This window comes from Emys orbicularis, chromosome 5 (assembly GCF_028017835.1).
Source record: "Emys orbicularis isolate rEmyOrb1 chromosome 5, rEmyOrb1.hap1, whole genome shotgun sequence".
Taxonomy (NCBI): domain Eukaryota; kingdom Metazoa; phylum Chordata; order Testudines; family Emydidae; genus Emys; species Emys orbicularis.
In genome coordinates this window covers 120063470-120090363 of record NC_088687.1, presented here as the reverse complement: position 1 = coordinate 120090363, position 26894 = coordinate 120063470, and the positions used below count along the sequence as shown (strand labels likewise).

General features: G+C 42.4%; 1 protein-coding gene across 1 annotated transcript in view; it reads left to right on the top strand.

Moving 5' to 3' along the window:
• EVC2 (EvC ciliary complex subunit 2) overlaps window positions 1-26894 on the top strand; it is a 165384-nt gene that overhangs the window by 120352 nt on the left and 18138 nt on the right. Inside the window, exons 17-19 of the mRNA XM_065405470.1 lie at window positions 3431-3547; window positions 20352-20579; window positions 25343-25554. Coding sequence (XP_065261542.1) covers window positions 3431-3547; window positions 20352-20579; window positions 25343-25554 — 557 coding nt within the window. The remainder of the gene's footprint in view (window positions 1-3430; window positions 3548-20351; window positions 20580-25342; window positions 25555-26894) is intronic.

The following is a 26894-nucleotide window of genomic DNA, read 5'->3' as shown; positions in this document are numbered from 1 at the left end:
CAACCTATCCTGAAAGATGATCCCTCACTCTCACAGATCTTGGGAGACAGACCTGTCCTCGCTTACAGACAACCCCCCAACCTGAAGCAAATACTCACCAGCAACCACACATCACTGAACAAAAACACTGACCCAGGAACCTATCCTTGCAACAAAGCCCGATGCCAACTCTGTCCACATATCTATTCAAGTGACATCATCATAGGACCTAATCACATCAGCCATACCATCAGGGGCTCATTCACCTGCACATCTACCAATGTGATATATGCCATCATGTGCCAGTAATGCCCCTCTGCCATGTACATTGGCCAAACCGGACAGTCTCTACGCAAAAGAATAAATGGACACAAATCTGACATTAGGAATCATAACATTCAAAAACCAGTAGGAGAACACTTTAACTTGTCTGGTCACTCAATAACAGACCTGCGGGTGGCAATTTTGCAAGAGAAAAGCTTCAAAAACAGACTCCAACGAGAAACTGCTGAGCTTGAATTGATATGCAAACTAGATACAATCAATTTAGGCTTGAATAGAGACTGGGAATGGCTGAGCCATTACAAACATTGAATCTATCTCCCCATGTAAGTACTCTCACACTTCTTATCAACCTGTCTGTACTGGGCTATCTTGAGTATCACTTCAAAAGTTTTTTTTCTCTTACTTAATTGGCCTCTCAGAGTTGGTAAGACAACTCCCACCTGTTCATGGCTCTCTGTATGTGTGTGTATCTATATCTCCTTACTATATGTTCCATTCTATGCATCCGAAGAAGTGGGATGTAGCCCACGAAAGCTTATGCTCAAATAAATTTGTTAGTCTCTAAGGTGCCACAAGTACTCCTGTTCTTTTTTGAAGAAGGGTGTAGCTCACATACTGGAGGAATGTGGAGATATACTCTTCCCTGTTGCATTAAGTTATGCTTTATATGATATTCGGTGCACACTTCATGAAAGTATTGGAGAAACCCTTTTGTATCAGCTCTTCAACCAGCCTTTGAGGACCAAGTTGTCTGTACTGACAGAAAAGGTTCATTCCACCCCTTTGCCGTCCTTGAAGCTGACTGATGTGACTAGAGAACATGGGAGTCTCAACAAACATATTCATCCAAGCACTTGGAGCTCATCAAGGCATTCTATCCCGGACAAGCAGTGTATGTTAGGTGAAGGTTTGAAAACATTTTCAGTACTCATGGCGTTATCTTGCGGGCTGGAGGGCAAAGAGCATAGTGAGTGTGTTTACCACAGGGAGCACGGTGAGCATGTTTACTACTGGGAGAACGCATTGTTAAATAGCAAGATATATTGCCTACTGAAAGGGGAACAGATAGGGAAGAGGACACTGTTTCTGCGTACGTTGATATCATGTGACCAACTGGGGAAGTTGCACACAGCAATAGCATCCACCTCTTGAGCTGAATCAGGGGTATAACCTAGGACCCTGGGATCACCTGGTGCCTCTGGTCAGGTACCACTGAACTTTTAGAGAGAAGGAAGGAAATTGTGATGACTGATGTGTGTTGCCTTCCTGCTTCCTCCCCTCTGTTTCTTCTCCTGTTTTGTGTCCTGGTTCCTACTCCTTGAACTCAGTGTTCCTGTTCCTGTTTAAGGCTCTGTTTGTGTTCCGAACAGTGGGTGGGTGCATCTACTCAGGGTCTGGTGCTACGTATCTGCTGTTCAGACTGTTATCGTGTTTTGTTCAGAGTTTTGCTAACCTAATTAGTTCATGATTATTAAATGTTTTGATTGACAACCTACGTGCATGTCTTTCTTTGTTTTATTTGTGGTTTTGGGTTGCTATTCTGGGTGCATCAGAGAGTAACAGCCTCCTTTCCTATAAATACTTGATGCAGCTCAGATTTTTTCACGGAGGTCCAATACACCTTCCACTTGCATAACAGATTCCCTGCCTCCTACAATGTGATTTGTGGTAGTTCAGTGCTCCTGTCTTGCCATTAGCATCTTGGCATTTAAAGATGCTTTTTAGGAAGAAATGAGAAAATACATTTCCTCCAGCCTTCCCTTCCTGTGTAGACTAATTGTTCCAGGGCCCTATCCCTTATAATGGGAATAAGCAGAAAGCCGGGATGTGATCCATCTCTAAGGGGGCCCTTTCTGAAGCCAAAAATGTGTTATGTCTTCTCCCCGCCTATTGGACCTCCATATCCCAAGCTGAGACTCCTCTGGAGACATATCCACAATGCTGAGTCAGTCTTCTTCAGCATCTGGGACTCAGTCTGACTCTACTGCTGAGTCAGTTAGAGATTCTTTGGGGAAAAATCCAAGTCCACATCAATCCACTTAAAAACAGAAAATCTTGAGGGTTCCCTCTTATGTTCTAGAGTGGGTAGTGGCTTGCTTTCAGACTTGCCTTTCCAAGAGGAGGATCATGACTCTCCCAGGGATGTGCTCTTTCATTTTTTTCCAATGTTTTTAACAGAAGCTAGGGAATACTCATCTCAGAAGAGGTCAGTTGGTGTAAAGAGGTCAGTCCCAGCCAGGAAAGTATTAGGTAATTGGGTAACAAATTTTCTATTTGGCTATTTAACTTTGTGTAGAGGATGCTTAATTGCCTTGAATGTTATAAACTACAGATTAATTCTTTACCTTAACTTTCTCCACAGAAAAAGAAACATATCTCTTCTATGAATTGTAGGTCATAGCACTATAATAAAGGGTGATATGTCTCCCCTCTGACCACAATTTGATTGACTCTGTTTTTCTTAATGTGTAAACTAACTTAGGCTAGTTGCACTAGGAATTAGCCTAGTTCAAAACCTTAATGATTTCCAAAATGCTATGTATTTCAAAAGGGAAATGACTTTGCAGAGCCTTATAGTTGAACAGATGTTATCTTTTCCCTGAGAGTACATTACGCTTAGTTTATATTCTTGTAAAGAATACAAAGGTCAGATTACATAGTAGGGTGCTCCTTAATATTATCATGGCGCATCTGTGATTCATACAGTGCATTTTGAAAACAATTTAATTTTTAAATGAATATGATATCTTGTTCTTTTCTTATGGCGTTGAAAAAGGATGAGGAAAATTTCATTAAGTCATTGCATATAGCATTCACTAAATGCTTGTGTAAAACCAGATTTGTCACTCCTGTGCTAGCAGGACAAAATTGCAATAATGCAACTTGGCAATTGCATCCTCTTTTCAGGGATGAATATGTAAACCTGCATTCAAAAAAGTTAGGCATATTTTGTGGCTTAGTCTGAAATTACTGAATGGGTCCTCTGAAAGGTATAGCTAGAACATGTATTTCCAGGGAACATTTTGTCATGAAAGTCAAGATTGCAGTTTTGTATTCTTAACTGGGGAATTGACCACAAATAATAGTAATAATACTAATACATAGTAATGCCATATAAGTTTTAAAAATATTTAATGATGTGATGACTTTTTTTTTATATCCACAGTCCAAGATCAAAAAACAACGATCCAAGAATAGAAATAAGATAGATGTTCTGAAAAAATCTTTGGAGGATAAAATTCGCATCTATGACGAACCGATTACAGATGAAAATTTGAGCAAGGTAAATGTAAATGTTGTTCTGTACAGAGCTCTGTACATTGATGCTCAACAATTACAAAATAACAATAATTTCCTATAAATACATGCATGACCAAGACACAGAGAGGCATGGAGCTCAGACTAGATGATCATAATCATCCCCTTCTGGCCTTAAAGTCTATACATCTGTGATAAGCATAAGTATGTAAAATATTTCATCTCTCTTTGTGCTTGTCTCCTGGACTGTCAAGATTATGTTGCATTTAAAATAGATTATCACTTTGTGATTTTTGTTGTAAATGTTAATGTTCATTTTGTTTCTGTGAAAGGTGGCAAGTTCCCATGTCTGAATACTGGTGTTTCCCGTTTATCATAAGAACACAGTGATGAAGCTGCCACAAAGAATGAGCTTCTAGAAAAATTTCTCATCTTTGCCTGTGGCAAACCCAGTGTCCCAGAGGTGCATGTACTGACCAAGACAAGCCTGGAGGAACTGGGGAATCTATCAATTTGCTTGCCCCTTTCAGTAACAATGCTTATAGGACAACCTGGAAAGTTTCTTCCTCTAGGAAAATGTTTTCCAAATATGTGACATTTGCTCTCTTTTAAAGGAAAAATAATTTACTCTTTGGAAGTATTTTTAGGAGCAGCATAGATAAGTCTATTCCAACAGGGACGATTCGAGAGTATCAACATAGGGATGAACTGAAGCAGAGACGAGGAAATCAGGGTGGCAGAATTTTAACAAGGGACTCCCTGCAAGATCCAGAGAGCTCCCTCCAGTACATCTGTGTCAGAGCTGGGTATAACAATACATGTCCCTCACAACCCCTCCAGTGTGCCTGAAGTACTCTGCTCTAGAAAGCTCACTTCTAGGGTGAGAGAATGATTCAGGTTCCAGGCTGATTTGATCCTTGACCTCTCTACTGAAACAAGGATGCCTGTGATGATGATAGGAACATCTGTCCATGAGTGTAGGCCATTACCTCATTTCACATAGATCACCAAAATCCTCCCCCATTAAAACTCAGATCCTCCTACTGAAACTCAGCCTGAACAGCTGGGTTGTACTGGGCACATGAAGGGGAGGAATTCTCCTTGTGCAAGGAAAAAGTAACCCTCTGTGACCTCAGCGCAGGTAGAGAATAGAGTATCAGTACTGTAGTAGATCCCCAGGCTCCACATGTCTCTGAATCACCCGTGTTCCACTCTCTTCAATGTGCATACACACAAGGAGCCCTTGTGAAGCAGGTTGCACACCACACAGGAGGTGCACACCCACTGCATGACTTCCACAGATGCTGCTGCTGCTACCTTGCACAATAGACCTATCAGAAGTGGGGTAAAAAATTTCCCTTAGTGCCCACTGTCTGTCCATTCAACTCAATAGTTTTGTCACTGACTTAATGGAGCAGGATCAAACTCTGATAGCTCCAACTCCACTGAAAGCCAGGCTCAGGGTTTTAGAGTGTAAAGCCAGAGGGGCAGAGACCAACTTTTACTTTGGTTTTGTACCGCGACGATTAAGATAGGAGCCTGCCTCTACTATAAGAGAAAGTAGAATACCGCAATAAGTATAATAATACTTACAGGAGGAAAGAATGGTCCTGCAGTTAGGGCGCTAGCCTGGAACTTGGGTGACCCAGCTTCAGCACCTGCTCTGCCATAGACTTCCCATGTGATAGTGTGCAAGTTACTTAATCTCTCCATGCCTTTGTAAAATGCAGGTAATAGCACTTCCTTACCCTACCGAGGTGTTGTGAGGATAAAAGCATTAGACATTATGAGGTGGGTGCTGAGATACTATAGTAATGGGTGTCGTAGGAATACCATTGATAAATAATACAAATAATAATCTGTTAAATGATTGCCTTGTTAAGATTAGTTTTCATATATTTAAGATAGACAGTGTAGTTTGTTTGATTACATTTCCAGCAATCTGTATATCCTTTACCAGGGGGCCCAAGGGAATAGGAAATACTGGATGCAGTATGTTTTATTTATGGACAATTCTGCTTTAATGTGACACTAATATTTTGAGGCAGTAAATGTGCTTGATTTGTGTAACTTCTATAGCCCTTTTTATCATTTAATTGATGGAGAGTTTATTTCAATTTAGATACAGCACCAGGCTCGCTCTGGAGTTCTTTTGTAATGTCCTTACCTGTCTTCTTTTGATTTGAGCTGCATGTTAGCTACCAAAGGCCACCTACTTTATCCAATGAGGAGAGTAGATTATTATTAAGGAAAATGATCACATATTATCACTAGTATACCAGAAATGTAACAAAAAAAAACCCTTATCTTGTAAGTATAAATAAAGTTTTTCATTCTTTCCCATTACAATTCATTGTCTAGGTCCTCATTCAAATTCCTGCCCATTAGTATTTTTTATATTTGTTTTCTTTAATATAAAGGGTTTTCCTCTTCTCACTCACTATTGCCATCCAAAATTTTATGACCAATTCAGGAGGGTGGGGGAGAAATGTAAATATGGAACAATGTTAAATCTTACTACTTTTCCATTGACTACTGCCACTTCCTACTATCCTGCTTCGTTTTTTTGACAATTTGAATGCTGTGTGTGAGAGTTGGCTCTGAGCTGCTCAGTACTGCAGAAGGCTCCTGAACTCGGTGAGTAGAAGTGATGCTTGAAGAAAGGAGCAGGGGGATATAGTCTTTCTTATAGTCTTCCAAGAGGGCTGTGAGAACAAGGATTATAGATAGGAGGTAATGTGTTGGGAGGATATGGAAAGGGTTTTGAGGCCTGATTCTGAGAGGTGCCTGAAAATCTGTTAAATAGTTTTCCAGATTGGACTCAAACAGAATATGTCCTTTCTTCTCTAGTTGTGTCTTAGTTGCTCAGCTTTCAAGCTGTCCCAGGGACATGGCATGAGGAAGTGGAAGTTGTGCAAGACGAAAGACAGGCAAGAGGCATTATAAAAGAGATCCAATATGAGTCTGGTGCTGTTCTGCGGATAAGCAAGAAGACTATAGGACTTACAGAAATCAAGCACAAAATATTTACAACTTTTAGCACGATGAGCCTCTGTCCCTAACTAGGGCCTCTTGGTACTATTGGACTGCAAATAGTAATTAATATTAATTACAGACTTCATTAAAGATGAAGGTCAGTGCATCTTAGGAGCAATTCCTTTATTTGTAAAAATTAGGTGAGAGAGAAACGGCACTAGTAGCAACTAGAGTCAGTAATGAATATGGAAATTGAAAGTTAACACTTTCAAGTGAAGGGCTTATTTTAATGGATTTATGTTGTTCAGTTAAATTTAAAGAAAGTCAGTTGATTAGGAAATTGCAGATGGAATCAGCAGCAGGAGAGTATGTCGAAGACGCATAACTTGATGCATTTTCAGCAATGATCCAAGGAATGGAAAACCTACCTTATGAGAGGAGACTCAAAGAGCTTGGTTTGATTAGCCTAACCAAAGGAAGGCTGAGGGGAGATATTGCTTTCTAGAAATACATCAGAGGGATAAATACCAGGGAGGGAGAGGCGTTATTTAAGTTAAGCGCCAATGTGGACAGAAGAACAAATGTATATAAATTGGCCATCAACAAGTTTAGGCTTGAAATTAGGCAAAGATTTCTAACCATCAGAAATGTTTGAGTGGTAGCCGTGTTAGTCTGTATCAGCAAAAAGAATGAGGAGTCCTTGTGGCACCTTACAGACTAACACATTTATTTGGGCATAAGCTTTCGTGGGCTAAAACCCACTTCTTCAGATGCATGGAGTGGAAAATACAGTAGGAAGATGTATGTATATATATATGTGTGTGTATGTATATATGTATATATATATATATGTGTGTGTGTATGTATGTATATATATATGTGTGTGTGTGTGTATGTATGTATATATATGTGTATATATATACACACACACATACAGAGAGAGAACATGAAAGATGGGGGTTGCCATACCAGCTATAACAAGGCAAATCAATTAAGGTGGGCTATTATCAGCAGGAGAAAAAAAACTTTTGTAGTGATAATCAGGATGGCCCATTTCAAACAAGTTGACAAGAAGGTGTGAGTAACAGTAGGGGGGGAAATTAGCATGGGGAAATAGTTTTTAGTTTGTGTAATGACCCATCCACTCCCAGTCTATATTCAAGCCTAATTTGATGGTGTCCAGTTTGCAAATTAATTCCAGTTCTGCAGTTTCTCATTGGAGTCGGTTTTTGAAGTTTTTTTTGTTGAAGAATTGCCACTTTTAGGTCTGTAATCGAGTGTAAATTTCCCCATGCTAATTTCCCCCCCTACTGTTATTCACACCTTCTTGTCAACTGTTTGAAATGGGCCATCCTGTTTTTTTTCTCCTGCTGATAATAGCCCACCTTAATTGATTTGTCTCGTTAGAGTTGGTATGGCAACCCCCATCTTTTCATGTTCTCTCTGTGTGTGTGTGTGTATATATATATATATATATACACATTCCTACTGTATTTTCCACTCCATGCATCTGATGAAGTGGGTTTTAGCCCACAAAAGCTTATGCCCAAATAAATTTGTTAGTCTCTAAAGTGCCACAAGTACTCCTCGTTCTTTTTTCATCAGAGGAGTGAAGTTCTGGAACAGCCTTCCAAGGGGAGCAGTGGGGGCAAAAAAACTAACTTGGTTCAAGACTGAGCTTGATAAGTTTATGGAAGGGATGGTATGATGAAACTGCCGACAATGGCATTAGCTGATCTGCGACTGCTAACAGCAACTATCTCCAACAGCCAGTGATGGGACACTAGATGGGGTAGGCTCTGAGTTACTACAGAGAATTCTTTCCCAGGTATCTGGCTGGTGAGTCTTTCCCACATGCTCAGGGTCTAACTGATCACCATATATGGGGTTGGGAAGGAATTTTCTCCCAGGTCACATTGGCAAAGACCCTGGGGGGGGGGGGGGGGGTCGCCTTCCTCTGCAGCATGGAATACAGGACACTTGCAGGTTTAAACTAGTGTAAATTGTGGATTTTCTGTGACTTGAAGTCTTTAAACCATGATTTGAGGACTTCAGTAGCTCATCCAGAGGTTATGGGTCTATTCAGGAGTGAGTTGGTGAGGTTCTGTAGCCTGCGATGTGTAAGAGGTCAGACTACAGCAGTGGTTCCCAAACTGGGATTCGTGAACCCCTGGGGGTTCGTGAAATGTTACAGGGGGTTCTCGGGGGGGAAATTCCCTAATGGTGAACAGAGCTGTCCCTAGGGACCCCGGGCAGCACGGGGCCAGCAGCGTGGAGCCCATGGACTTCCAAGAGTTAAGCAGATCAAAGCAAGCATATCTATCACACTGAGGAGATTTAAACTTCAAAACTCCTTATAAGAAATGGAAAGGGAGGTGAATATTTTTTGCTGTTTTTAAAATTAAATAGGCAGCTAGTATTGTTTTTAAAATTATTATGAAGAACAAATTTAAGCTTTGTTGTAACATGCATTGTTTGCCTGGACTGCTCAAGACCTGATTGCTTGTGTAGGAGGAACTCTTTGAGTTGGCTTCTTAAATACCTTCATGCTTTTTCACATCTGATACTCCTTGATGAAACCTAGGAGCCTTGTCTTATAACAGGCTTATTCAAAGTGATACAAGCTATGAAAGTGAGCTCTTGGAAACGTGTTGCCATTTTCATAATGTAATAAAAATACTGTAATGATAAATAATTAATAATAAATAGTGTGTAATGAGCATGTCGTAAAAACAAATTTTATCTTTCCAAGAGCACTGCTTTTATAATTTATACTCAGGTAAAGGAGAAAATCCCTGGAAATATTCATTTTTAGGAGGGGTTCGCGAGACTTGACATTTTAGTGAAAGGGATTCACAGGTTGTTAAAGTTTGGGAACCACTGGACTAGATGATCATGATGGTCCATTCTGACCTTAAAGTCTTTTAGATTGTTATAGTAGAAACCAGCATTTTATATGCCTGTTTACTCTGTCTAGTGCTACAGTAGTCCACTGCTTTTGGCCAGGGGTTATTTAATTGGGGATTCAGAGTTTGATCCATCTTCCACTGAAGTACATAAATAAAAAGTGGCTGAACACACTTGAGTGCATCCCCATTACACAATAATATGTTTCTTATTGTGGATGGTGCTTAATAACATGCAAGTGGAATCCAAATTTCTACTTCCTCTGGCTATTTTGTTTCTAATTCATATAATATACCAAATTGGATGGAGAGCCACAAAACCTTAGAATGTTGAACCATCTGATTCTCGTACTGAGTTACAACAAAAGGGTGTATATTTCTGCCAGTGACTGTCACTTTTCCCCCCTTCGAATTCCACAACTATCAAAGCTCACATCCTTGCCTCAGCTTTAAAGTGAACGTGAGCTATCAAACTATATTTTTTTGCTTATTCATTATTTATTTTAATATTTTAATGAGTTTGAAACCTGTATTGATGGTGATAAGTCATTTACTCATTCATCCATGCATTATTCATTCATTCACTTCCAGACTTCATGCATGTATAATTCATTAAATCCTACATCTAAAAGTGAGCTTCCTGTGAAGAGAAGGAAACATTTAGTCCTATTGTGTTTATACTTCTATCATAATAATTTTGCGTAGCTTTTTACAGATGCACTATAAACCTCTTTGAAGACATTCCTTGCCCCACCGAGACCCCTCAAATGTTACTGCTGTTGTACCATATGAAACAAATCATGCTTCAAGCATGTTTTTCTCATTTTGAAGATATTGCAAAAATAAAATGCATTCTGGTGGTTAGTATCCTGCACTTGTACATAAAAGTTGGAAGAAAACAATGGGCCAGATTCTCAACTTACATAAATTATCATAGCTCAATTACATCAGTGGACCTACAACTGTTCACACCAGCTGAGGAACTGGCCTAATATGCTTAATGGACGGCATAACAGAAGCAGTTAGCATGCTGGCTTAGGACTTGAGAGACCACAGTTCAGTTCCTTGCTCTGCCACAGGCTTCCTGCGTGACTTGAGCAAGTCACTTAGGGCCAGGCTTTTAAAGGTATGAATGTGCCTATCTGCTTCTTTAGGCACCTAAATACCTTTAAAAATCTGGCCCTTAATGTCTCTCTACATCTCAGTTCTTGGTCTGTAACTGGACTTGAGAGTTTTCCCACTGACTTTAGTGGGGCCAAGATTTTACCTTTGGCCTCTTGTTTCAAGCTGGGCATCCCAAAATTGAAGCACCCCAAATCATTAGTCACTTTGGAAATACCTTGTCATATTACAATACTGATGTCTGAAAAGTGGTAATATAGTCGCTACCATCAACAGTATAGTACTTTGTCCAGGTCCCTTTCCAAAGAAGACTTAGCCCATTGCAGGTCAATATGCTCAGGCTAAAGGTAGGCTACAATGTAATCAGAGGTGAGACTCTGATTCAGACAGGAGGGAAGTTACTAGGAGCTCCTCAAGGATCGGTCTTGGGACCAGTCTTATTCAATATTTTTATTAATGACCTTGACACAAAAATTTGGAGTGTGCTTATGAAATTTGCTGATGACACTAAGGTGGGAGGCATCATCAATACAGATGGGGATAAAACATTATACAGGAAGTTCTGGGTGGCCCTGAAGACTGGAGTTGCAGAAATGGGATGAAGATCAATTGTACAAAGTGCAAGGTCATGCACTTAGGATCTAATAGGAAGAATTTCTGCTACAAGGGGGTCTCATCAGTTGGAAGCGATGGAGGAGAGAGACCTGGGTGTGTGAATCAATCACAGGATGACTATGAGCCACCAATGTAATGCAGCTGTGAAAAAGGCAAATGCAATCCTAGGATGTATGAGGCATTTCCAGTAGCAATAGAGAAGTATTTAATGTCATTGTACAAGACACTGGTAAGACCTCACTTGGAATACCATGTACAGTTCTGGTACACATATTCAAGAAAGATTAATTTAAACTGGAACAGGTTCAGAAAAGAGCTACTAGGATGATCAGGGGAATGGAGGGCCTATCTTATGAGAGGATACTGGAAGAGCTTGGCTTGTTTAGCCTAGCAAAAAAGAAGACTGAGGTGAGATATGATTGCTCTCTATGCATACATTGGGGGGTAAATACCAGAGAGGGTGAAGAGCTATTTAAGCTAAAAGACAATACTGGCACAAGAACAAACATATAAACGGGGCTTGAACAAATTCTGTCTGGATATTAGAAGGTTTCTATCCATCAGAAGGGTGAGGTTCTGGAACAGTCTCCCAATAGGAGTTGTAGGGGCAAATAATGTAATTAGTTTTAAGAGAGAGGTGGACACATTTCTGAGTGTAATTGTATGATGGGGTTATTTGTGATGGTAGGGGGCAGGGCTCGACAGCCCTGGGGCTCACTTCTGGTTTATAATCTTGTTCCTGAAGCTCATGCTTCAGAGATTCAGCCAGCCACCACCAGGGGTCAGGAAGGGAATCTCCCTCCCCTCCCCATCCCCATGTATTCTGAGAGGATTTCTTTTATCTCCTTCCTCTGAAATATCAGAGAAGGCCACAGCTGGAGATGGGACATTGTGGGGTAGGTCAGGGCCTCTGAGGTGGCACAGAACATTCTCTTTCTCAGACACTTGGCTGGCTGGTTCTTGCTCACAAGCTCGGAGTCTAACTGATCGCCATATGTAGGGTATGGTTTTGTGGGGGGGGGGTTGCCTTCCTCTTCAGCATAGGGATGCGGGTCACTTGCCAGGATTATCTGGGTATACGTCACATGATTCTTTCCCTGCCATTGCAGGGGCCTCGGTCTCTGGTACATCTTAGTCTTTCCTATACTCTGCCTGTGGCACATAATATTCTAGTTTCCTGTGAGTTGTAATACTCTGGTTTCATTTCAGTTGGTTAGTGTGCAGGTGCTAGGTGGTGCTATACAGGAGGGCAGACTAGGGCCTGGTCTACACTACAAAGTTAGGTCAACATAAGAACATCAGAATGGCCATACTGGGTCACACCAAAGGTCTATCTAGCCCAAGATCCTGTCTTCCAACAGTGGCCAATGCCAGGTGCCCCAGAGGGAATGAACAGAACAGGTAATCACCAAGTGATCCATCCCCTGTTTCCCATTCTCAGCTTCTGGCAAACAGAGGCTAAGGACAACATCCCTGCCCATCCTGGCTAATAGCCTTTGATTGACCTATCCTCCATGAATTTATCTAGTTCTTTTTTGAACCCTGTTATAGTTTTAACCTTCACAACATCCTCTAGCAAAGAGTTCCACAGCCATAAGCTGTGTTAGGTCGATTTAATAATGTATGTGTCTACACTGTCGAGTCCCTTCCGCCCACCTAAGTGGCCTGTAAAATCGACTTCTGTATTCCACCTCCACGAGAGGCGTTGTGCTTGATTCGACATCCATGGGTCAGCATGGGGATAGTTTAGACACTGCATTGTGTAATTCGAATGAATTGGCCTCCAGAAGGTGTCCCACAGTGCTCTACTATGACTGCTCTGGAGAGCACTTTCAACTCCACTGCACGTCAGTCAAGTACACAGGAAACAACTGCTCCCCTGTTAAAGCCCCAGGAACTTTTGAATTTTCATTTCCTGTTTGATCAGCGTGGAGAGCTCGTCAGCACAGCTGCAGCACATGGAGACTCAAGGCCGCAAATGCGCTCCAGCATGGAGTACATAGGAGGTGCTGGATCTTGTTGCTGTGTGGAGAGAAGAGTCTGTGCAGGCAGAGCTTCAATCTAGTGGTCCTTTCTGGCCTTAAACTCCATCACTGCAGCATATGTAGACACACCTGAGTTAGCTTTGATCTAGCTAGCATGGGTATGGATAGCAGTGAAGCTGTGGCAGCACAGGCTAACTGCTCAAGTACATACCCAACCCATGCTGCCACGGCTTATCTGCTTTTGTTATTAGAGCTAATTACATCAGAGCTCTCTACGTGTGCTGTAACCACACTTCTGATTGCAGCGTAGACATATGCTAAGAAAACGTTCAATTTTTTGCTTCGGTATTGAAGTAAGGCACAGTCCTGCCACCTGGCCTTTCTTATACAGCTAGTTCATAAGTAAGAGTATCTTGAAATAACATTCTGAATTTTGAAAGGAAGTTCACTTTGACATGATACAAAAAATTCTGATTCATGGTGGAATTGGCTGTCTTGTATAATCTAAATCAAAATCCTGATTTGCATGATGTTCTGTGGAAGTTTTTATCTTTATTTGATTTCCTATCAGGGCCACTGGAATGCAGTATACATCTCTGAATGCTCATGAACTGCTGAATTGTGAGGATATGAAAGAAATGGTGAAGTTATTAGCATTTCAATGGAAAGCGTTGAACAAAGGGCCTCAATTCCATTTTAACAGATTTCTTACCTTTCTGCAAAGAATATACAGACTTTTCTGTAGTTTGAGTCCTCCCTTATACAAACGGAAACATAAAAATGAGAAACAGGTATGTCTGGGCCCAGACTGAGATACTTGGGCTGTTCTCCAGATAATAGAGGCAGCTCAGATTTGTCCAGAGGACTCCAAGGTTTGCCCACGCCCCTTCCACCTTCACTCCCATTTTCTACCACTGGCTATTCAAAAACAACAGTAGTTCAGCAATCCTGCTTTATCCTTTAGCATCCTGGCTTTGCAAGATAATATTGGGGGTAGCAGTGAGCATTATTCTTCCTACTCACTCGCCCCTCCTGCCCCCAATCCTTCATGTATGAGATGAAAAATTGGGGGGATTGTTGCCTGAATGAATGAGAGCAGCTGTTGAGCTACTTCCCTTCTCTGCTATGGCAGAGACAGTCAAACAGATCAGCAGAAAACAAGCCCATGTAGTGCATGCACCATAAGAACATAAGAACATAAGAAAGGCCGTACTGGGTCAGACCAAAGGTCCATCTAGCCCAGTATCTGTCTACCGACAGTGGCCAATGCCAGGTGCCCCAGAGGGAGTGAACCTAACAGGCAATGATCAAGTGATCTCTCTCCTGCCATCCATCTCCATCCTCTGACGAACAGAGGCTAGGGACACCATTCTTACCCATCCTGGCTAATAGCCATTTATGGACTTAGCCACCATGAATTTATCCAGTCCCCTTTTAAACATTGTTATAGTCCTAGCCTTCACAACCTCCTCAGGTAAGGAGTTCCACAAGTTGACTGTGCGCTGCGTGAAGAAGAACTTCCTTTTATTTGTTTTAAACCTGCTGCCTATTAATTTCATTTGGTGACCCCTAGTTCTTGTATTATGGGAATAAGTAAATAACTTTTCCTTATCCACTTTCTCAACATCACTCATGATTTTATATACCTCTATCATGTCCCCCCTTAGTCTTCTCTTTTCCAAACTGAAGAGTCCTAGCCTCTTTAATCTTTCCTCATATGGGACCCTCTCTAAACCCTTAATCATTTTAGTTGCTCTTTTCTGAACCTTTTCTAGTACTAGAATATCTTTTTTGAGGTGAGGAGACCACATCTGTACACAGTATTCGAGATGTGGGCGTACCATGGATTTATATAAGGGCAATAATATATTCTCAGTCTTATTCTCTATCCCCTTTTTAATGATTCCTAACATCCTGTTTGCTTTTTTGACCGCCTCTGCACACTGCGTGGACATCTTTAGAGAACTATCCACGATGACACCAAGATCTTTTTCCTGACTCGTTGTAGCTAAATTAGCCCCCATCATGTTGTATGTATAGTTGGGGTTATTTTTTCCAATGTGCATTACTTTACATTTATCCACATTAAATTTCATTTGCCATTTTGCTGCCCAATCACTTAGTTTTGTGAGATCTTTTTGAAGTTCTTCACAATCTGCTTTGGTCTTAACTATCTTGAGTAGTTTAGTATCATCTGCAAACTTTGCCACCTCACTGTTTACCCCTTTCTCCAGATCATTTATGAATAAATTGAATAGGATTGGTCCTAGGACTGACCCTTGGGGAACACCACCATGTTGACTGGGAACATTTCACTTCAGGACGAAATGCAGAGATAAAATTTCTCGATACTTTAAATGACTGCTTCATGGAGCAGCTGGTACGGGAACCCACAAGGGGAGAGGCCACTCTAGATTTAATCCTGAGTGGAGCGCAGGAGCTGGTCCAAGAGGTAACTATAGCGGGACCGCTTGGAAATAGTGACCATAATACAATAGCATTCAACATCCCTGTGGTGGGAAGAACACCTCAACTGCCCAACACTGTGGCCTTTAATTTCAAAAGGGGGAACTATACAAAAATGAGGGGGTTAGTTAGACAAAAGTTAAAAGGTACAGTGACTAAAGTGAAATCCCTGCAAGTTGCGTGGGCCCTTTTTAAAGACACCATAATAGAGGCTCAACTTCAATGTATACCCCAAATTAAGAAAAACAGTAAAAGAACTAAAAAAGAGCCACCGTGGCTTAACAACCATGTAAAAGAAGCAGTGAGAGATAAAAAGACTTCCTTTAAAAAGTGGAAGTCAAATCCTAGTGAGGCAAATAGAAAGGAGCACAAACACTGCCAACTTAAGTGCAAGAGTGTAATAAGAAAAGCCAAAGAGGAGTTTGAAGAACGGCTAGCCAAAAACTCCAAAGGTAATAACAAAATGTTTTTTAAGTACATCAGAAGCAGGAAGCCTGCTAAACAACCAGTGGGGCCCCTTGACGATGAAAATACAAAAGGAGCGCTTAAAGGTGATAAAGTCATTGCGGAGAAACTAAATGGATTCTTTGCTTCAGTCTTCACGGCTGAGGATGTTAGGGAGATTCCCAAACCTGAGCTGGCTTTTGTAGGTGACAAATCTGAGGAACTGTCACAGATTGAAGTATCACGAGAGGAGGTTTTGGAATTAATTGATAAACTCAACATTAACAAGTCACCGGGACCAGATGGCATTCACCCAAGAGTTCTGAAAGAACTCAAATGTGAAGTTGCGGAACTATTAACTAAGGTTTGTAACCTGTCCTTTAAATCGGCTTCGGTACCCAATGACCATGTGTAAGGAGACTGCAGAAGCCACAACAGGAGGGCTCTGCCACTATTGTTCCCAGCTGCAGACTTTTGCTCTGCCAGAAGGAAAGTGCAGAGAATATGGACTGACTTGTTGGGCCTCCCACACCACTGGATGTGCTCTGCAAGGGCAAGTCTGTGCTTTTCAGCCCATAAGACTCAGTAAACGGCACTATCCTCACTGGTCAAGGCCTCTCCGAAGTAAGTCTAAAAACTTCCCCCAACATCCTGGTCCAGTCTGCTTCTAGAGGGGAAAGGCCCAGGTCCCATCCAGGATTCTTTAGGGTATGTCTACACTGCGATAAAAAACTGCGGCGTGGAGTCTGAGTCTGGGTCAGCTGACTCGGGCTTGCAGGCTTGGGCTTCGGGGCTAAAAACTGCAGTGTATATGTAGGACCCACCCCCTGCAGGGTCTGAGAGCCCAGCTCTGGCTTGAGTCCAAATATCTACACTTCAATTATACAGCCCAGTAAACCCAAGTCAACTCACTTGGGTCAGTCGCGGCTGTGTCAGTGATCTTTTATTGCAGGGTAAACATACCCTAAGTGAACAGTGGAGACATTTAACAGCATTTTGGACTCTGCTTCTTCACAAGAGGAGTATTAGGGTCTCTAAGGGACGTTTCCTCTGCCAGTACTGAGACTTAGGTTATGGTTTGTTTCTTTAAGTGTTCCAGTATTATAAAGAAGCGTTTGTGCAGGTTGGCAATTTCCCCCACGTGTTGATCTGTCTGCAGCATTCTAAACATCTGACACACTCCAGCTGCCCCTTTGCAAAACTGTCTGATCTTCTTGAGATGCATACAGGTACAGAGAAAGTATTGACTGCACAGTTGGGAAAAGATTATCATGAAACCAGAGTTTATATGTGGTTCCATGTGACCATCAAAATTGAGGCCCTCATAAATTCCACAATACTGTGAAATTATGAAAGCAGCATTTACTTTAAGCCTTCTTTTCATTTCAGGGCCGCTAGCCAAGGGCTGCAGAATCTACAGGTTCTGTGGGAAGGGAAGGGACAATTTCATATTTTCCAGATATTTTCCCCATGTTTGTTTTATTGTTTAAGAAAGAGATTTATATTGAATAACAATATGGTTAAGATACATTTTCTGTCTGTTAAGGCAGAATTATGCTAGTAATATCTAGAATGTACCTGTGGCATTCACCTTGCCTCTTTAGTAAGGCTTTGTACCACAGGTGCCGACTTTCCAAAGTGCCGGGGGGGTGCTCCACCCCTGGCTCTGTCCCAGGCCCCGCTCCCGCCCCCACTCCACCCCTTCCCCCAAGGCCCCACCCCTACCCTGCCTCTTCCCACCCCATCCCCGCCTCTTCCTGCCCAGTTCTGCCCCCCCCCCCCCTGAGTGCGCCGCGTCCTCGCTCCTCCCCCCTCCTGCCCAGAGCCTCCTGCATGCCATGAAACAGCTGATTGTGGCGGGCAGGAGGCATGGGGAGGGAGGGAGAGGTGGTGATCTGTGGGGCCTGCCGGCGGGTGGGCAGGAGGTGCTGTGTGGGGGTGAGCTGATAAGGGGGTTGCAGGTGGGTACTCAGCACTCACCATTTTTTCTCCGTGGGTGCTCCAGCCCCGGAGCACCCACAGAGTCAGCGCCTATGCTTTGTACTGCTAGGCTTAGTTGATGATGGTCAGAAGAATTTTCTGCAGATAACTTTCTTCCTCTGGTGTTCAAGGGCATCTCTCATAATTCAATGGAAATTTTAGATAATGTCACATGAATCCTCTTGAATAAGATTTGGTTGCAAATCACATTTTGAATTTAGCTTTATATATTGGATAACAAAATTTGAATGATATGCAATCCCCTCTCGACAGCAGTCTTGTCAGTAATAATGCCAGAGAAAAATTCATGTGCATCAAATTACCTGTGTGTCATTTTAGGGCTCTGAAAAACTTTGTGACAGTCTGCTAAATTATTCTTAAAAGGTAATGAATGGGGTTAATATATTATTTCATATAATTCTGATTAACATAAATAGACAGGTGATATGGTTATGAAGTTTGAGAATAACTATGCATTGTCTCTGGGATATAGAGCCAGATCCTCAGCTGGTGTAAACTGTAATTATCATTGACTTCAGTCTAGGCTTCAGGCTATTCCAGTGTACTCCAATTGAGGATCAGGCCCATAGACTCCTTCACATGTTAACACACAATTTCCTTTACCATTAACAGGAGTGGTGGGCTCACCAAAAGGAGACAATCCAACAAAATGGCTTATTGGAGAGAAGGAAGGATTTATATTAATTTGAAACACCTTGGAATTAATTAGCTAACTTTAAACACAACTCCTTTGATATATAATAACTTTAATATTTTATAACCCGAAACTTTTATGATGCCTTACATCTGAGAATCTCAGAGCACTTCAAAAGCAATAATTATGTCCTTGGATGATGATAAAAAACCCATTGGATTAGGAAAGTATTAATTAAATCCTTGGATTATAATAATTACTTCATTGGATTAGGAATGTATTATTCCTGTTTTACAGATAGGTGAACATGCATAGAGAGATTAAGGCCCAAATATTCAAGTGTCTGCTAATTTGAAATGCCTCAAGTTTGGGGTTCCTGACTTAAGATACCAAGCTCCTAATTTTGGAGGTGTTGAGCAGTCACCGCTCCCACGGACTTCAACTGATTTTTTTGGCAGCTATGAAAATCAAGGCCTGCATATCTAATGTTGTGCATCTGAAAACCTAGGCACCAAAAGTTAGTGGACAATTTTGAAAATCGTGAATTGCTCAAAACCATAAAGGAACACTGTGTGGCAAAAATTGGTCTACAATTCAGATCTCTTGATTCCCTGTGCTTTAACCACAAGATCACTGTCTCACACACAATACCCAGAATTACTACCAAACTTGGGTATTTTCTGAACATCTAGTGTTAGATGAAAAAACCCTCCTCTGACATACTTTTATCTACTTTAGTCTCTAAGGTGCCACAAGTACTCCTGTTATTTTTATCTACTAGGCATTGGATCTTTTTTTCCCATTATCTGTACTGTGACATACACAGAGATTTTTCAGTCTCAAGTAAGGCAGAAATAGGAGAGAAGTAACCATTTGAGCACTGAATCCAAGTCAAGGTAACTGAACGATCCCATCCCACATGGTGTTGCAAAGAAGCAGACATCGACTGATGCAGGCATGGGGAAGAACATAAATACGTTCAAGGTTCCAGATGTGGCTACAGTCAGGTACCATAATCACTGATGGCAATAAATTCATCCAAAACATATTAAAGTTTTTGAAATGTCTCCTATGAGTCTCCCATTCTGCAATAGATATTAGTTTTTATTATTTGTACTGCATTAGCACTGGGAGGCCAGGGTTGTGTTAAACTAAAACACAGTCCCTTCCCAAGAAAGCCTGTAGTTTAAATTTAAGACAAGAGACAGCCATGGATGGGACAAAAAGACAGGGAAAGCACAGGGGACTGTCCTACACAGTAATAGAAACAGTAAAAATGTCAAGGTTCTGCAACGATAGTAATGCACTTAAAAAGTTGTCACTTACTTTAGATAACGATACTTCAGCATATGCAGTATTTTCGCCAAGTATAGTGAATTGTGGGGCTTTCATGAAATTCCAAGGCAATATTATCTAAGGCACACTTATATGACCACTGTAGCTAAGAAATCTGAATTTTAACAAATATTTTAAATAAAATTAATAGTTTTATGTGTTGAGTAATGTACAAGAAATGACTGTTCTTTTTCTCTCTCCTCCTCTCCCCCCCACCCCGGATAAATTCCTTGCGTATTATGTCAATTGTGTGGCAGCCAAATAATTATATATTTTTAAAAACCCTAAAAATGCTTATCAGGTTTTTGTTAATCTTATTACATTTGGTGTTTCATTATTTTCCAGGTCCATAATGAGTTGCTGCTTGAAAAGGAGCATCAGTTGCATTCTCGGGAGAATAAACTTGGAGAGTCCATTGCTGCTTTACAGTTCCAAAAGACTGATAAGAAGTCCAAAACGTTGGAGATTTACACCGCTATCATAAGTGTACAAGCTTTGCTTCTGGAAGAATTGAGCACATCAAAAATACTATCAGAATCAGAGTGTACCCACATTTTAGAGGCACATAATCCTGTAAGTAACAAAGTGCTGAGAAGGGTAAACTCTTCATGGGCCAGATCATCAGCTGGTGTAGCTTCATTGACTTCAATCAAACTAGGTTGATTTATACTAGCTGAAAATTTGACCCATTATTTCTATAGTTTTGACAGGGTGTGTGTGTGCATTTATATGAAAGCTTTATGTGAAAGAAATACAGATAGAAAGTTACAGTACTGTTTAAACAGAAGATAAGAATATTATAGCTAGAAAGATAATATTATTTATTATTTGTATTACGGTAGCACCAATAGGCCCCAATTGATATCACAGCCTCTCTTGATAAGATAAAGCAATATTTTTAACAGGTAACTAACTAATATTTCATTATCTTGATCAAACAGTAAAGGGCAGGGGAGTAACTCTGAGCGAAGACTAGTAAATAATTTTCATGACCAACTTTCAAAATTTGTCACATTTATGGTAGTGAGAGCTATGTGATAAATTGCCTGGTCATGTGATAAGCTTGAGTTATTGTGCACCCAGAGTATATACAGTCTCTCTCTCTCTCTCTCTCTCTCTCTCTCTCTCTCGTTGTGCATGTGCACACAGTTTAAATAACAAAATCTTCAGAAAAAGCTTTTGCTTCCTTTTTGTCAATTTTTTACAGATTTGGCAGTTTCAGAATCCTGTTGGGTATTTTTAGTTCTATGCTATATAGTCATAGGGAAGTGTGTATGTGTTTGTCTCCCATTTGTGACTATCAAAGTGGGAATTGGCAGAGCACTGAAGTAGAACAAACAGAATGGATTTTTAAAAGTTAAACCTTTTTGCTAGAGGGCATCATTAGACAGATATCACTGTGAAAACTCCTACTTAAAATTTAATACTGTCCTCTCTGGAGAGCCTTTCTTAAAGTGACAATATGTTAGTTTAAATATGCTCTTCTGAGTTTGTTTAATGAAACATTGTATTAAACCTGTAATAGCTATTTACAGTGACAAGAGAAATAAGATCAAGGCTGATAAAGCATTAAAAGTAATTTCATTTTGGTTTAGTGCCTGTTTTGAAATCTTAGCTGTGAGGCCTACAAAAAAACTTGACAACAGTTAGGCCGCTGTTGTGTTGAGACCACTGCCTGTCATGCTGACCAATGATATTTCATTGTTTCTTGTACTTCTCCGTCCGTCTGTCTGTGTCCCTCTGTCTCTTATGTTATACTTATTTTGTAAACTCTTTGGAGTAGAGGCCTCCTTTTTGTTCTGTGTTTGTACAACACCTAGCACAATGGGGTGCTTGTCCTTGACTGGGACTCCTAGGTACTGCAAAAATACAAACAATACAATAATTACAACGGTATGCTGAGACACTACCAGGTTGCTAATACACAAAGGGTTAACTCCAGCACTTGCACAGGTGTTCAGAGGAAGGGGTATAAATAGGGCTGCTGGAGACAGAAGAGAGAGAGAGTATGTAGGGTGTCTTATCCAGGCTGTGAGGGCTGGGTTGAGCCCTAGATTGGGGAAGCTTTTGTTTGTTACTATTTGTGCTTATGCTACCTGTTTCGCTTGGTTTATATAGACCAGAGGTGGCCAACCTGAGCCTGAGAAGGAACCAGAATTTACCAATGTACATTGCCAAAGAGCCACAGTAATACATCAGCAGCTCCCCATCAGCTCCCAGTGCCTCCTGCCCACCGGCAGCCCCGCCGATCAGCGCCTCCCCCTCTTTCCCCGCACCTCCCGATCAGCTGTTTCGTGGCGTGCAGCAGGCTCAGGGAGAAGGGGGGAAGAGGAGTGAGGGCACTGCAGGCGCAGGGGAGGGGGCGGGAAGGGGTGGAGTGGGGGCAGGGGCTGTGGCAGAGTCAGGGGTTGAGCAGTGAGCACCACCCGGCACATTGGAAAGTTGGCACCTGTAGCTCCAGCCCTGGAGTCGGTGCCTGTACAAGGAGCTGCATATTAACTTCTGAAGAGCCGCATGTGGCTTAGAAACCTGTTAATTAAAAACCACTAACACCACATCAGGTGATAGCTCGTAACTCTATTGATGTAACCATTCAGAAGAACAAATTAATGGTTAACTGTATGTTAACTTCATTAATCTCTCTACAAATAACATGTTTTTATTTCTGGCACTAGCAGTTAGTCTGCATTTATTGTTATTTTTGTTATGGACGTGCATAGGGCCCCATTGTATTAAGTGCTGAACATAGATAGGGTGACCAGACATCCTGTTTTTAAAGGGACAATCCTTTATTTAAGTCCTCCTGCAGATGTCCCGACTTTTTCTTAAAAACCGGCAAAATGTCCCATATTTTCTGTCCTCTCCCCCCCGCCCCCCAATCAGTATTGGCAGTTCCTGCTGCTGGCCGGATTCCTGCTCACCAGCCTCCTGCCCACCAGTGCTGAGTGTGTGTGTGGGGGGGGGGGGGGACGAGGTGTCCAGTAGCCGACAATGGGAGTGGGTGTGCAAGGCTGGTGTCGGGGGGAAGATGCAGTGCGCAGGGCCGGCCGTTCCCCCCTGCTGGTCTGCCAATGCAGCCCCCACTGTGTGCCGGCTCTTGCCCAGCAGGGCCTCGCCCCCCATCCCATTTCTGGCTGGCATTGGTCACGCACTGCAGCAGCAGGTGAGTGCGGCAGGCACAAGGCGGCTGCCAATCACATCGCCCCTGCTGCCCACCCATTAGCCCTTTACATGTTTCCCCTCTCGCTGTCCTCTCTCTGCTTTGCCCCTTCGCCACCCCCGCAGCCCGGCTGCTCCTCTATATCCCCCCCAATGGAGTACATCCCACTAGCGGCGCTGTGCAGAGAGCCAGCCCCTGGTCGGAGCGCTCAGCTCACCAGCAGTCTGGCCGGCAGGCTCCTTCCTTCCCCCACTGCCTCTGGCTGGGCCAGCACCCTGGGAAAGCCCAAGATCCTCCGGCCCCAGGCGCTGGCCAGGAGGAGCCAAGCCCTGCATGTACCAAAGCCCCGCACAGCGCTGGCACGGGGAAGCCTCTCCGCTCCTCAGCTAAGCTCTGGAATGGTGGGGGGAAGGGCAGGAAGCGATTTCCAGCCTGTTCACGCCCCAAACCTGCAGGCTTCACAGTAGCCCTCGGGGCAGAGGCTTAGCACCCTCTTCACACACACACACACACACATGCCCCGCCCTGGGTCCTGCCCCCAGGGAGCGCGAGACTACTCTGTCCCCTAGGCACTCTCCCCTGCTGAGTCACTTCTGTGGCAGGGTTCGCTGAAGCCCCTGCAATCAGATTCCTTGGGCCCTGATGCACAATGCATCCTTAGGGCTTAACCCCTTCCTGCCCATGCAGGAGGCAGCTGGGTTACATCGGTGGCCAGCAGCAGCCTGGAGGTGTTAGCTGCCTTTCGACACTGTGCGGGCAGGAAGAGACAAGCTGCTTCCAGCCACACAGAGGGGAGGGTGAAGGAGAAGAGATGAGCTCTGCAAAGACACGGGCCAGGTCATCCCTTCCCCACCTCCTCCCACCCTGAGTCTGGAAGCAGCTTCCGTCCCTTCCCTCCCACACAGGGCCGAAAGGCTGCTGCTGGCCACATTCTGGTGTGAACCCTGGCAGAAATCTGGAGATAGGAGGCATGTGACCCTGCGTGTCTCCCCATGTGCTGCCTTGGGAAGATGTGGTGCCATGTACCAGGAGAGATGGGTCCGTCCCAGAGGCCCAGCCAGGCATGGAGGGCGGAAAGCGCCAGGCAGGGAGGGGAGGGTCGGTTGGTCACCCCTATGTAAGAGAGTGGTGTACGGGAATGTGTGTATGTCACCTCTCCCCGTGTGAACCCTAAAGCCTTAAAGATAAGGTAAATAAAAAGAATCCAACTACGCAGTATGTTTTTAACAGGGGCTTACTCAACTTGATGTTAATTTGAATATTTGTACTGCATAGTTCTGATTGAGTGCCATTCAACTGTAGCCCATGAAAGCTTATGCTCAAATAAGTTTGTTAGTCTCTAAGGTGCCACAATTACTCCTCGTTCTTTTTGCGGATACAGACTAACACGGTTGCTACTCTGAAACCAGTAATTTTACCAGGTGTCAGGTATCTTCTCTACTTTACAGATGGGTAACAGAGGCACAGAGATCTTAAGTGACTTGGCCATGGTCAGAAAGGAAGTCTGTGGCAGAACTAGGAACTGAACCCCATCTCCTTAGTCCTAGTCTAATGGCTTAACCACACAGCTATCCTGTCTGTCATATTAATTATGCAGTTAAGACAAGGATTTTTAAAATGACACTATTGAGCGAGGCCTCCTAAACAATTTCTAGGAAGGGTTCTTCTTTGACTGTAGAGATATTGTTTTGTTACTCTGATTTTATTACGCTGAGTAGTAGTCAATATTTTCCAATTTGAAACCTTTTTAGTATTAGTAGTTGATTCAGTATAACTAAAAATTGTCTGCATGAGTTTCTCACATTGTGTTTCAGTAACTTTACCCTGCTTATAAATCAGGAAGCTGTCTGATGTTTCAATCTTAGTCATATGGATATTATACATTCCAAGTGTCTCCTACGTTGGAAGGTTTCAGACAGTATTGCCCTTTAGCACAGCAATAATTTACTGGTATCTTTAAGCATTGTTCGGATGCTCATTGCATACTAGTTATGTTTAGTGAAGCCGTCACAATGAACTGGAAAGTGTAGTGATCACAAGCGATTGGAAAGAATGAGAACAGAATTAAGTAATATTGCAAACCAATTATACCATCTTTTTCTTAACTCCAAACAAAAATTGTTCTTCCAAGATGAATTTGGAATTGTTCTTATCATTGTACGTTTTCATACTCTAGGAGATTGAAGAACTTGACAGAAAGTTGGAATATGAAATGTTACATAAGGAGACGGCTCAGCAGCAGCACCTATTGAATAGGCAGAGATGGACTCCAGATGGATTGGGACTTTCAGATGAAGTTGTGGAAATTAATGCAGAGAGACAGGTGTCTGCTCTGCTGTGTCAGGCATTGAATAAGTGTAAGCAATTGGTAAATCTGCATCGGCAAAGGTAAGGCTTTTTGATATTAAGTATGACAGCCTTTTTCTATATCTTAGTCATTGCAAGCAGTCTTCAGAGAATGTAACATACCATATAGAACCAGCAAGCTAAACATTCATTCTGTAAACTCTTCAGGGCAAGAGTTTATGTCTTCATGAAGAACACCCTGCTCTGCTGGGGGATTCTGGGCACCATTGCAATATATCCATTCAATAATAATAAATCCGTTGACTGTGAAAATGTATTTGAAATGCAGTGCCTTACCTTACAATCAGTCTTTCTGGGATCAACCAGTGGGCTAATGCTAATACCTCACATTATCAAGCACGAGACAAGGGTTGGTTCCAATTCACTCAGGCTCAAGAAAACAGAATGAAAGCCACAGTCTCTGGGAAAATATTTCCAATCAGATGCAAGCCACTTGAATTTCAGTTCCACCACCACCCTGCATCCATTTTGCTGCACATTGAATATACTTTTCTGTTATGAGTGTTGCTAGGATAAACAAATTGTTCTAGTGAAAGAGGCCATTTTTAGTTACACACATGCCTTAAGTTTCATGTAGCACTATGAGAGAGAGCTTTGCATTACTAAGTAGGTGTCACTTGGACTGATTTGTAAGGAGTGGCATTGACAGGCTTCAAAAGGAGCCCTGTCCTCTTCCTTCTGGATCAAGAATTTCAGATTGGGGCCTTTGCAGTCTGGGGTATGTGCATCCCCAGAGCTATTTTAATTGTTAAAGGGCCAGTCCACAGCGGGACCTAGAGGAATGTTTCTGTGTCTTGTTGCAGAAGACCGGGGAAAATAAGTAGGTAGGTAGGCCATTACCCTCCCTCCAGCCCCAGGACAGAAGTCCAAGCTAACCTGTCAGCAGGCCCTTTAAAGAAACAGCAAGTAGAGCAATCTAGCGTGAAAACTTAGTGGAGGCAAAAAGTGTCCAACCCAGGTCCAAATGACCCAGAAAGATGAAAAAATTGTCTTTGGGCTTGAGTCTGAAAAAAGAAAATAATCAGTGATCAGTGAGCAACTCTTAGCCTGAGAAGACTCACAACCTGGTAAGTATTGTGCGTGAGCTTTGAAAAGGACACAGAGGGAGAGGGGAAATCAACTATCTGCGTGTGTTGAAGATGTTTCAGATCTGAGTTTTGTAACTCGTGCTCTGCACACTTGCAGGAGACCATTGTTCTTCATTTTTCTGACTTTGTTTTTTATTACACCACTCCCAGTCTCATTTCTTCTCCAACTCCGGCATTAAAGTCTCCCAGAAGTAGATGATTGTCTTCACTGGGCATAAATTTGATTGTCATCCAAATCAGAACAGAACTGGTCTTATATTTCCCCTGTGCTGT